Source organism: Linepithema humile, chromosome 1, assembly GCF_040581485.1.
Source record: "Linepithema humile isolate Giens D197 chromosome 1, Lhum_UNIL_v1.0, whole genome shotgun sequence".
Classification (NCBI taxonomy): Eukaryota; Metazoa; Arthropoda; class Insecta; order Hymenoptera; family Formicidae; genus Linepithema; species Linepithema humile.
This window is the reverse complement of record NC_090128.1, coordinates 40,753,698-40,767,649: the sequence shown is the minus strand read 5'-3', so window position 1 is coordinate 40,767,649 and position 13,952 is coordinate 40,753,698. Positions and strand designations below refer to the sequence as shown.

At 28.4% G+C, this 13,952-nt stretch overlaps 1 protein-coding gene across 1 annotated transcript; it reads left to right on the top strand.

The window, feature by feature from the left end:
• Positions 1–6,311: 6,311 nt before the first annotated feature.
• Positions 6,312–13,574, top strand: LOC105670452 (Juvenile hormone binding protein 3). Its single transcript, XM_012363981.2, has 4 exons — positions 6,312–6,529; positions 8,342–8,573; positions 11,121–11,269; positions 11,425–13,574. The coding sequence occupies exons 1-4, from the start codon at positions 6,460–6,462 to the stop codon at positions 11,721–11,723; spliced, it is 750 nt and encodes a 249-aa protein (XP_012219404.1). The 5' UTR covers positions 6,312–6,459; the 3' UTR covers positions 11,724–13,574.
• The last annotated feature ends 378 nt before the right edge of the window (positions 13,575–13,952 follow it).

The following is a 13,952-nucleotide window of genomic DNA, read 5'->3' as shown; positions in this document are numbered from 1 at the left end:
TCAATCATTAGCGAAATTATGCAAAGTAAAAAATAATAACTTCTACTAAGCGGATGATAATTGCAAACTTTATTCCAACTTTAATATCCGATAAATAACATTAACATTCCGAGGGATGAATGTATCTATAATGGAAACGATACTGGATTTGCATTCTTGCAAGAAACCGACCATCTTGGAGTACGTTTCTCGGAGCGCTACGCAAATACACTCCTAGTCAGCATTATGTCTTCTCGATTAATCAATCAATTGCGAAGTTATAATATTAGTGATTGTTGTTTTTTTCGTGGGACTCCAGATTTATTTTATTGAATGACGGACGGTATGAGACTAATTAGCGTTGCACCAAATTATTTCAGTGAATTATTATGTCAGGAAAAACCGAGCATTTTGTGATCATTCTGCGCGTGCTTACTTTTCGATTCGACGCACTGCACGCAATGATTTTCAAAAACTTTTATAATATAAGAAATGCCTTAATGTTCTGCCTGAATTGCTAAAAAAAAACTATGAGAGAAATGTAAGACCGTATAACATCATTTGTGCATGCTTTCAAGATAAAATTTACACGCGCGGATATCTTGTGTCTTCGGCTAATTTTTTGATCGCGGCATATGTTGAAAATACTTGTCTTAGGCACGTTTCATGCAAAATTGAAGAGTGCCATCATTGAGCTAAAATATACAAAGAGGAAAGAATTTAATGTGCGTAGAAAAAACAATTCTTTTTCTGATAATGCTGCTAAACATATTTTCATAAAATATCCTATATTACGTATATCTAAAATATAATTTGACTTTTAATTATTTATCTAAATTGTGTAACATATTAAATTTATATTAATTATTTATCTAAATAATTATTATATTACATTATGTTTTTAAGTATTTCCATAAAAATGTTTAATATTTATGAATTCTTGAAATTTTACACTGAAGACGCATATAAAGAAAGTTGAGTGGTTATTATTATTACAAGACTCTATACTCCAATTTTTTCTCAATGCTTTTGATGAAAATAAAGATGTTTACTGTGTAAGTCACAATGTGATGACACATTCACCAGGTAAACAGTATTAAGTTACATTAAAATCATATTCCGTAATCACATAACTTCATTTTCTAAAACATATCAAAGTTTGATATTATATGTATTGATATTTTGTATTCTGCAAATACAAAAAAAATCTGCAAAACAACCGATGGTCTTATGTAAATTTGGAATATAAGGATTTAATTATAGAAACAAAGTATAAATATTTCTTCAAACTTGTTATGTTTTCTTCAAAGTTTATAAATAAAAAACTAATATTACAAGAAATTTATTTATAAATCTAACAACTTTTTTATATTTATATATTTGTTTAGATGCATGAATAATTATCTTGATTTTAATTTTCTTATTTTCGATTTTATTTTAATTAGCAGAGTGTAAAGAAAAAAATTTCTGCATATCACAAATAAAAAATTCATTAATGCACATAATATTCGCGCAAATAAGTAGTCAGGCAGTATAGTCGATTTAATGTGCATTATCATAAGTCATAGGTCTAATTTCAATAATTTCTTTGATTTGATGGATGATCATCAATTATAGCGTAATTTCAGTCGGATCAGTCTCTCGCATATGCGTAATAAGCAATCATTCTCGCATGTCCAGAAGTTACATTCCCGTCAGCAAGATTTGATCTTTTGCATCTTGATGACGCATGGTATTGTTTGAACTAATCTGGGTTTTCAGCAAATACAGCAAGATGTATTGAGAAAATTATTAGAAATTACTGGATCGTTGTATATAAAATGGTTTCTTATAAACAATTTTTAAATTGTTGTTAAAAATAAAGAAAATATGTTTTCAGCTATATATGTTTAAATCATAATCACATACAATTGTCTTTGTTAATATATAATTTTTTTTTAATGTAGAATTATATTATATTACAAACACAGTTTCTATATAAAAACAGATTTAATAACTGATATCGATACACACAACACTTTATATGCTAAAATACAAAAATTTTACAAATACAAAACATCGATACAAATACAAATACAAAAACATCGATATTTTTTAAGCTACTGTTTTGATACTTTTATTTTATAATTTGTTGAGAAAAGCTGAATTATTAAATTTACACAAACAAGTTTTTTTGCATTTTTAATAAATATTTTTTTATTTTGATTAAATTTTTTTTTATTTTTTTATTTTTATTTTTTTTTTTATTTATGTATTTATTTTTTTATAATATATATAGTATATAGTATAATATATATAGTATCTAGTATATATAGTATAGTATATGTAAAATATGGTAAAATATGGTAAAATATAATATAATCAGGATTGGGAAAGTTATTTTGTAAAAGTATCTAGTTAAAGTTACAGTTCTTTTCACTAAAAAAACAACTAGTTACAGTTACAAGTTACCGACTCTGAAAAATAACACGTTACAGTTATAGTTACTCAAAAAGTAACGAGTCGTTACTTTTCAATTATTTTTTTACAATAAATGTACACTACTATTTTAAATATAAGAATCTTACATTTCAAGATTTATTAACTTATTATATACTACATAGGTACTTAATTTTGTGTTATATTATTTTATATGTAATAAATCACAATTGTTTTAAACTTAAAATATTAAATTAATTAATAATTTAAAATAAATTATTATACACTTAGAATAAAAATTATAGAATTAAGATTTTTCAGTTTAAAAATTCACGAATTTCACACAAACAGTTGTAACTTTCCGAAAAATCGTAGACTAATGTTTCAGTTCTTCTTAAAGTCTCAACTTTATGTTTATATAATCATTCTCAAAGATAATTTATTACTGGATGGCAGTGCATTCTTTAAATGAGAATTTGTTTATTTCTGTTAAATTTCATAATTAATATCTATACGTTTATCCGTTTATTTATTTAACAAATATCGAATCTACACTTAATATGACAAATTCCATGACAATTTTGTTCCTTTCCTAATGCATATGTTTATGCGACTATGCAAGTGTGTTTGGATAGGCCCTAATTTTTACAATTAATACAATCGTATATAGAATATTAAAATAACTGTTAAATTAGTTACTAGTTACCATAAATGTGTAACTAAGTTAAGTTACAGTTATAGATAAAAAAAAAAGAACGAAGTTAAGTTATAGTTACCAAAAAAAAATAACTGTAACTGTAACTTCGTTACAAGTAACGAGTTACTTCCCAACCCTGAATATAATTAATATAATATAATAATTAATAAAAAATAGAAATTAGTTATTTGGGTCTTATTAATCAACCAATTATCAATTTAAATATAATAGCTATGCAAGTCCAAAGCCAGGTGTTAGGTGCTCTTAAATTAATAAAACGAATTAAAATCGCAGACGTTTCGGCACATTTATTGTGGCCATCCTCAGTGACAACATACAAACGGCGATCAACACCTTGACAAACAAATTAAAATTATACATAAATAAATATAGGCCGCAAGGTTAAACGCATTTCATTTAAAAATTTTTAACCGTTTTAAAATCCATATTTATGTGTTACGGATGACGAAGATTTAAAATATAAAATTCTTACTTGACGAGTCAGTGGTATAAAAAGTTAAAAAAGCGATGTATTATAATAATATAATATAGTTAATATAGCAAATATAACAATAAAATAAGATTTTAATTTTATAGTTTGTACAATTACTACATAACAGTTTTTCTTATAGTTGATAGCCTTTGTTAAAAGATTTTAATATATACGACAGCTTTTTTTGAAAGATAAAACAACACTTTTGTTTTGGTTGTGACAAGAGCGTGTACTTGGCGCCTTTCTTTTACATTTTTTTTTTAAAGGTTAAATTTACACAAAAAATGTACAATATTTAAAACAGAAAAAGAGAAATAAGAAATAGCGCAATAAAAAAGAACATAAAATTTAAGCTTTTGAAATCCGATATTTTATAATGTTTACAGCGTAACAATTTAATATTATCATGATTTGGACAAGGACTCTCATACATTAATTTTTTCTTAATCTTCTCTTAAGGTTACTACAGACTACAGACTGTAGTCTACAGTCATAAAGAGTGTGTGTTCTACAGCTCTGCAGTTATAAAATTGTTTTTAACCGGACTGTCAGATTTTTAAAAATTCTGTTCTATGTTTCGAAAGTCGAAAGTCGAAAAGTCGAATAAAAATTATTATATCTCAGATTAAGAATTGAATAAAATTGTAATGTTATTAAATTTTATTTTTTAGATATTCAATTTTACATTTAACAAAAAAATATTTATTTTTTATTAAAAGAAAGTAGTTCATTAATTTATTAATCCCATAAAAAATAATGAGTATAACAATTTACAAAACAATTGTATTATATTATTTTATATAAAACTTTATATTCAAAATATTTTTATGGCTAAAGTTATGTCAATTTTATCACTCTAGTTTTTATTACGTTGTAATGTTTTAAAAAGGCAAAATGTCTAATGATTTAAACGTTTATGTAGAAGCTGAAAATTTTATTCAACTGTTAAGAAAATTGAAAAAAAAATCTGTCTTTTATGTGTTCATTGGTATCGATCCATGAAAAATTGGTATTCTTTGTTGCATGGCATATATAATTGCATCGATGGCCGCGTCTTTTGTCGACAGTATTGCGCATTATATAAGAACAGCATCTTGAAACATGTATTTTAAGAGTTTAATAGGTCATTTAAAAACTATTTTTTTGCTATCTGTCAGAAAAAAAGAAACTTAATCTATCTATGATTACAATTCGCTATTCCAATCCGTTTGTATTTCGAAATTTAAAAATAATTTAATTCATCCATCCAAAAAAATATGTGCGAAATACGTACGGAGTTGATAAAATTATTTTATAATGTAACAATAAAAAAATTTTAATAATTTTTTATTTAAATATTGATAACAACAAAAAAGAACAGAAATCAAAAATCAAAAATATCAAAATAATTTTTATTTCTTAAAAAAAAATCGATATTTGGTTATAATTGGTGATGATCACACATTATATACACGTATATCGATTGCAGTAATGCACCCTAAAATGTGTAGAATACATTTTTACGCAATGTTGTACAAATGTATTAAGAAATCTACTTGTCCACCCAAAATCAAATTGACTCGCCTCCTTAACTGATTAATATTAAATTCTTAGACGCTGTTGATTTCTAAGCCGATTTCAAGGTAAAAGTTCAAAAATAAATGCGTTAATTAAGCTTATTGGAATTACGTTTCTTTTCTTTCGAATAGATGCGAAATCTTCGTTTAGAAAAGCAAGCGCTCAGTAAATATGTAAAAAAATTATAATTTTATATGAAGAAATATGAAACTCGCAAAATCCTTTTATTGATAGATTCCGCAGAAAACTTTTAACAAGCAAAGTTTATTGCAATAATTTTAATTTCTTTATCAATAAGATATTTTCTATCTCACAAATATTCGTTTCGACGTAGATGATAAAAGCTACAGTTTTTAATAATTCAATTTTTGTTCACCAATTGACGTTTATCAATTTAACTGGATTATTTATTATTTTTTTTTAGTTATACAAGAATAATTACAAGAGATATATTGTGCAAAATAATTTCATGATATTAAATTCACGTATACACGTTCAGTATAGACTTGATGACTCTTTAATCGCGTATAATTATTTGATTGCCTCTAATTAAATGTTTATATCATGTAAGAAGTACTATTACGTGTAGTTTATTTTCGTTATATTTTTAAAGTAATACTGCCTAAATAAGAAATATTGCGCTTAATAAGAAACAATATCTTGCGCAAAGTTACTTTTGCCAAATTTAATTTTGCTGAACTTTTACAATTATCTATATACAAGTTTAAATAAAAAAAGTTTAATACTTTAAAGAAATATCTAATATCTCAAGTGTATTTTTAGATAACTTTATGATAATTTTGTATTTATGCATGGAATAATAGAACTGAAAACAATAATAGAAAAACTCAATTACAATTCATAATTGAGCAATTAACTTACGTGGGATGTGCAAGTCAGCTATTTCTTTTAATCAGCCATTCACTAAAATTCACGAAGAACAAAACTGAAACAGCAAATATCGCTTTTTGACTGTTATTGAAGTGTCGTGCTATCAACAGGATTCGCACGTCAACGGGTATCCGTTCTCTGTTTTCGTGATTAACACGTGCGCGTTTTTGTTTTGAGGTCAGGAAGGAGAGAGCCAGATATCATCTGGAGAACAACAATTGTTCTCATCTTGAATTATGAGCAGGTGGGGAGGATCGAGACTGTTATAAGACGTACAGCTCGCACGGATCATTCATTTCCAGCCCGGCTATCTTCGGATCGATTTTGGTGCGGGAGCTCGATTGTCCAGCAACCCCGTCGTCCAATCTTGCTCTTAAGCAGCTCAGACAGTTCCGTGTTTGCATTTCTTCCGTGAAAGACAAAAATGGCAGTGAAGGCAACGATCATTATGATCTTGTTTGCCGTGACAAATGCGGTACCTGTGCGAGATATCCGTAAGTAAATTTTCATAAGATGTAAGATTGTGTGTAATATTCTTGTTTTTAATATCATTCAGCAAGCATTTAAAAAAATATATCAATCAAATAAAAATTTTTATTTTGTATTTTTATGTGACTATATTTATTACAAAAGTATTAAAGAAATTTTATCAAAATAAATAATTTTTATTACAAAAAAATTTTCCGCTGCTAAATCTGAAAATTTTTAAAAAACAATGAAAAGGCTAATAATAAAATTTAATTTAAACGTTAACAATTATAACGTAAATTTTAAATAAATAACGAGAAATATATATAAATTAGGAAATTAATCAACATATTATTCGATTTAACAGCATAAAATCATTTTAATATTAATATTTTTTGCTTATGTTAAATTTCAATCTGTTTTAATACTTGCTGATCATAAGAAGCTTTTGAGTAAAATTGATAAAAATTAGTAATATAATATTTTATTTACTAATTTTTAGTAATTGTTAAATTAAAAATTATATTTTCCGCATATTTATATAACTAATTTGTATATAGGAAATAGCAAAATAATTCTTATTGCATCATTACATGGCTTACAATATATTATATGAACATCGCCATGAATATTGTCAGTAATATTTTATGCCGGAAATTAAAACCGTATATATGTTATGAACAGATGATAAGTAAGGCATTAAGGCAATAAAGCATAATGCCCGAGATCGGGCAGAGTGATAAAACATTTGTTATTTTATTGCATTGACCGAGCAATATAAATAAAAATAAATATAAATATATATATATCACTCTGTCCGATCTCGGACCTTGTGTATAATACCTTATTTATCACTTTGTCCATAACATATATAAAAGTTGATGACCATGATAATGTTTCTTTTAAATTTGGCAAATTAAATTTTATAATGATATCTCATTTTTTGCAGCTTATGCGGGAGTAAAAACACGAGACTTTTATGTTAAAGATTAAAGATTGTGAATTAGAGATTATATAATAATTCGATTGATCAAAATAAAGTAAGCAAATAAGATGAAGATTAATTGATTATTCAAATTCATCTCCAATTCACAATGTCAATTCTCAATGCGTAGTCTGACAACGTAAGGTGTTTGATATCACTTTTTAAATTGCTATCGATTAATTTTACTAAAAACCTGATCACTTCAGGCGTTAAATAATTCAAGTTATCCTCAGATTAGTTGGGTCGCGTAGAAATACGAGCTGCTTCATCGGCTGCCTTGAACTTGACACACAATCGTGTCTCTTGATAGACGTTGTTATTTATATATTAAGCTAGTTCCTACTGCAGTCAATTGTTAAATGGCTAAGCGCTAAAGGTCTTCGATATTTGTTCAAACACAATTTTTTCCAAATCTACTTGAACTTTGATACGTTCGCGATTTATCATCGTTCTTATCATCGAACTTCTTTGTTTTTAAAACTTAAGCAATTCTTTTATTTGCGCAGTTTTTTTGCGTCATTATATTTATTAGACTTGACACATCCGGATCGGATTTTATTGTCACAATTCTTGGAAAACATCGGAGATTGCATGACGAACAGGCTAATATCGTCTAATTAGGTGATATAAATTTGCATTGCACATATACGTCGAGAATAATTTTAATATTAATTTAAATAATAATCGTACATTGAGCAATTATGTTATAAAAAGCATGTTATGTAAAATTGGATAATGTGATTATTTATACATCAAAAATTGTGCAATCCGATGCAGATTCTTGCCAATAAATATTTATTATATTCTCTATATTCTTATGCTGTTTATTTAATAATCTTCAATGCTTTTGCAGCCGAATTCTTGCACATTTGTCGTGTGAATGTACCGAAGTACGAGGCATGCGTCGTCGACAGCATAGAATTTTTGAAGCCGTATCTCAAAGTAGGCGTACCGGAATACAATATCCCATCATTGGAACCTCTCAAACTAAAGAAATTGACGATTGCACTTACAAACACCTTGCAAATACAGCTGACCGATGTCTTGGCAAACGGTGCGAGTAACTTCAAAGTTAGTAATGTAAAGTAAGTATCAAAAATATTGCAGTATCTCTTGTAAAAATGGAAGTCTGGTGTCAATCATTTGAAATAATTATTTTATTAATTTTTATTAATTTTTATTTATTAATTTATTTACTAATAATAAAATAATTTTTTGATTAATTTGATGAAAAATAATTACTTTAAACAATTGGCATCAGACTTATAAAATTAAAAAATTCTCTCCAATATACAAAAAATGAAAAAGAAAATTTCTTTTGCCGTTGTTGATTTGTGAAGGCGATATTGACGATTTAACAATCTTTCTTTTCGTAATTGTCAAATATCTTGATAACTCTGAGAGAGTTTTGGGTTAATAATCTTTTGGACAGTAATTTATCTTTTTTTATTTCTTGAGTTAATAATCTATAAATATAGCATTATGTTCAAATCAAGTAATATATGTAGTATGAGTTGTGCTCAGATCTTACGAAACTTCCGACGCGTATTTATACTTCTACTTTCAAATCAGTGCTGAATAGGCGAGAATCTTGTCGATTATACGATAAATAAACGTACGAGTGTATCATTCGAATAATAATCATCAGATATGGTCTCACAATTAAATTGATCGCATATAGTAACTTTTGCTCGACCATCAATCCAACTAAATTACATATAATTATGAAAGATACATGATTGCACACGTGTAGTTTTTGCTGTTTGACGTTTTTATATGCTGGTAGTTAGTTATTAAAGAGAAATATTTAAGTGCGCATTAAATCGCTTCGATTCTTTAATATGCATCGCTCTAGTAAATCTGTAAGAAAAATTAAACATTTTTATATCTTCTACTTTTTTTATATCTTCTACTTATATCTATACAAATATCAGTTTTGACACAAAAAATTGCAAAGATTCGAAAAGTCATAAAATCGATAAATTAAAAGACAATTTCGAGAGCAGAGCTGATGTTCGAGTGTGCAAAAATATTCCGATAAAAAAATTATATAATTAGATAGTTAAATTATATAAACTACATAAACGTTAACCTATATAAACTATATAATTAGATAGTTATATAACTAATAAAATAACTCTAATAAAAACTACTGATAAAAAAACTCTACTGTTAGAACGTGACAATCGATTTATTCTAATTACGTTTTATTTAAATGATCATAACAAATTGATTGAAACGATCTAATAATACTATTTTATCGCACTTGAGCATCAGCGCTTGCAATTCGTAACTGTTTCAATTTTTACAAATTTTATTTCTATTAATGAAAGAAAGTTAACTGAAGAGATTAAATATATAATGAGGCAAAATATATTTTAATAATAAAAAGTTTTTTATGTAGATATATTAGTTATACATTTTTTAACAGAAAATATTCTTCGAATCAATTTCTCTCATGATGATGAGATTTCTCTCATGAATTTTAAATATTTCGAGGTTTCAAAATTTTGATAACTTTTTAATATGTTTATTATAACAACGCGTATTGCTGCCGCGGCGTAAGAGTTAATTCGCGACGGAGAAGAAATAAATCAAATCGCGTAATAGTAGAACATGAATGCTTTACGATTTGTATTCCGCATGCGGATGGCCGTGACACAAACACTCAAAGTATATCTATGAAGCGTCGAGAATAACCGTGCCGTTCTTCGATTGCGAGGAAAGGAAGATGAGTATAATCGATGCAGACCGGAAAACCAAACGGAAACGACAATCGCCAGTAGCGTTTCTTGTTACCTCGTGACACGCGAAATTTAAAAGGACTCCCGTCAAACGGCACGAGGATTGAGAGCGAATGAGAAAGAGAGATGTAGCTTAGAATATATGGTATTGTAATAACGCGGACAATAATAGAAGGTCGATGCCGTTGCGTTGAAATTGTCATTAATGACAGTTCCCACGTGTGGGAACTGCGAATGGAAGGCTTATTAATCCAATGATAATTTATCGTGCGTTCGTCATAACATGAAATGCGCACATAATATTGATGTTTTAACATGACACCATTATGCAGCGTACACATTGTGTAATAAGTCGTATTGGTCGTAGACAATCTTGAAAATAACAACTGAATATTCACAAGGATTTCACTTTCTAGCAACTTTATATTTCTGTAATAAGCATTCGCACTCAATTAGCATCTCTAATGAAATGCATATGAAATCATGAGATGTACGCGCGAATGTTCGTACAATTGTAATGATAGCTCTTTCTTTCTCTCTCTCTCTCTCTCTCTCTCTCTCTCTCTCTCTCTCTCTCTTCGATAGGGTCGGTATCCTTACAAACCGTAATATCGGTGTCATATCGCGTGCAATTAACTTGGAGAATAAAATACTGAATGAAAATCTCACGTCTTACGAAACAACTAAAGATTTAATTTGTACGCATGGATGCGTGATAATGGCTGTGTTCCAAAATCCACTGCCAGTACTGAAAATCTATAGTTTACGTTACGTATATTGTAGATTTTCAGTACTGGCAGTGAATTTTGGAACGCAGCCAATATGACTTAAGGTGTCACGCGCGTTCGGCGAATGTATGTCTCTAATACTGTTCTTTGTTCTTTCAAGAGTCGCCTTCAAAGAGAATGTGCACGTGACGGTGAACGTACAATTGCCGAATATCCAAGTTGAGGGGAAATACGATATCGACGGCAAAATATTGTTGCTTCCGCTTCGCGGCTCTGGCCCGCTGCACGGCAACTTCTCAAACTGCTTAGGTATTTATCGTCGTTTCTGCAAACAGCAGAATTTCTTAAACCGTGATGCAGAATATGTTTCAGCATCAACTCTAATAATAATCATTGTTTGCATAAAATTTTTCACTCGCACATCTCGTACGAGATTGGGTCTCATATCTCGTATAACTTTTTAGGCGCGTGCAAAATCGTGGCTGAAAGATACATCGACGAGAACGGCGTCGAGAAATTTCGCGTCAAGGATTTTAAGCTGAAGATTACGGTAGGTCAGGGTACAGTGAAGCTGGACAATCTGTTTGACGGCGAACAGGCCCTCGGAGACATTGTCAACTCTACCATCAACAACAATTTCGATCTCTTCATGAAGGAACTTTTGCCGTACGTGGAGAAGGCGCTCTCCGACGCGTTCGCGCACATCAGCACTAGCATCGTCGCGCAGTTCTCGGCCGCTCAGCTTTTTCCCGGTGCGTATTGATAATCCAGATGAGCGGACTGGAGACTAATTGTAAATTTACAAAAGCGATAAAGCGGAAGTGTTAAAAAAAAACTTATTGCTATTTTCCGCTACATCGAATCTTTCTTACTCCGCGTATATGCTCGACTAAGATTCGCATGATTTAATTTGTGACACGTTAAGATTCTGTAGCGGATTTTCGATCTAGTCGGCACTCGATTCTAGCGAGAAACGACGAATAAAAGAATCGTGAATCGTGATTTTAGTGTCATTTAAAAATTCTATACTAAACTATTCAAAAGATAACGGTGAACTATTGTGACGAAAGATGTGACGAGTGATCGCGCGGATCAATGAGTCTGATTTACGATCTTTCGACATATGCAGGATATTTATTTAATTAATCAATACTACCTCAAAATTGAAGTAGCGCAAACCAGCCGAATATTTGCGAAACGTAGAACTTAAGAAAGATGATGACATTTCTTAGACGCTTTCTTTTTTTCACTTTTAGGGTGAAAGATATGCGAAATGAAAGTTTGAAAATACTAAGAAATGCAAAAATTTTAGAAAATATTTTTGTATATTTCTCGATGAGTCAAAATTTTTTTAATACGAAATTTCTATGATTATTATTACAAAATGCGAAAAATATTAGATAAGCTAAATATGTAGGATTAGTTTTAGCCCTGATCTACAATAGGCCTGTTCTTTATAGTTGAACTGGCTGCACTAGTTCAGAGTTTATCTTTCTCCTTCCAATGTAGAGGGAAAAAGAAAAACTCTGAACTAGTACAGCCAGTTCAGCTATAAAGAACAGACCTAGTGTGCTTCTTGCTTATTGTTTCTTGCCCTCTGCCTTTCGTATCTTTGTTTTTTATGTGTTTGTCGCATGGAGTCAAGAAACACCATGATTTACAATTTCTCTTTTCTAAAAATTTCCAAAGAAAAATATGCCTTTAAATAAAGCAAAAAGGCAGAAAACAAAAATCAAAAAGCACATTGTAGATTGCGTTTTAGGGAAAAGTTTCTTATAAAAATCAAAGTGAAAAATCAAACTGAAAAATCAAAGTAAAAAATCAAAGTGAAAAATCAAAGTGAAAAATCAAAGTAAAAAATCGAGTATTTCTTTGTAAATTTAATGATAAGATATTGTAAATCAAAACTCTTACTCTCTGATTCAATTCCAATTGAAACAACTTATCGACGAACAGTAAACAGCATGCTATTTTATAATTTATTTTATCCATTATTTGCCAGCAAAGATAAAGAAATCTGTAGAGTTTATCTGTGAGATTATAATACAATATATTTTTATAATGATAATATTAATGAATATACGGCGATACGGTGCGTTTTTCAATGCGTTATGTATTGTTAAATAATGTTATTGAATCTAATATTTGTCAAATAATATCAATATTTTTGTTTTTTTTTTTTTTTGTTTTTAAATCAAATATAATTTGTATTTGTATAAGATAGGTTTACTTATGTAACAATTTTTAAATCAATCGCATGTTATATAAATAACACATTATACATTTAATCACGATAATGATACTAATCAACGCTGCAATATGTATTCTACAATAGCATTAATTGCTATTGATTAATTCAAAACATTTTCAATAACACATGCTACTTACATATGCTGTAAACGTAATTTTATTGTATTGCAGTAAGCAATTAAAATATTCTTAGAAGTAAATTTTTAAAAGTAAATTCTTAAATCATAGATAGTGTATATACTGTGTATCTGTAATAAATTTATTAAAATTTATTGAATTGTATATTGATAAGAAAATCACTTATTCCAATTATAAAATATAATTAATATTATTTTGTTATTAAAATAAATCAGTGAAACTCTAATTCTATATTTTTACTTTTAATCTCTTTGTTTCTCTCAATTATATGTCAAAGCGAAAGTCATAATACACAGCTACATGAATATGCTTTGCTACAAGAAATTTATTTAAATTCCCCACAAAACAAGCGTCAGCAATAAATTGCAAATATTTATAATATAAACAAGCCGAAGGATAATTTAATCAGATTATTTTTTTAAATTTTACTGCATATAAATAACAAATTACACCGGCGCAATAGATATAAAATATTACAAAAAATGTACATACACACACACACACACACATCAATCTCAATCATTTCCAACTTATGTATATTTATTAGCCACTTTTTTCAAAACTGGTGCATAATATAACAAGAAAATTTAATGAAATTTTGCTA

Bases quoted from the DNA above. Each gene is read 5' to 3' on its own strand.
- LOC105670452 (XM_012363981.2), top strand. From the start codon at position 6,460: ATGGCAGTGAAGGCAACGATCATTATGATCTTGTTTGCCGTGACAAAT. The intron at 6,530-8,341 runs GTAAGTAAATTT...ATGCTTTTGCAG, and splicing joins GGTACCTGTGCGAGATATCC to CCGAATTCTTGCACATTTGT. The intron at 11,270-11,424 runs GTATTTATCGTC...ATAACTTTTTAG, and splicing joins CAACTTCTCAAACTGCTTAG to GCGCGTGCAAAATCGTGGCT.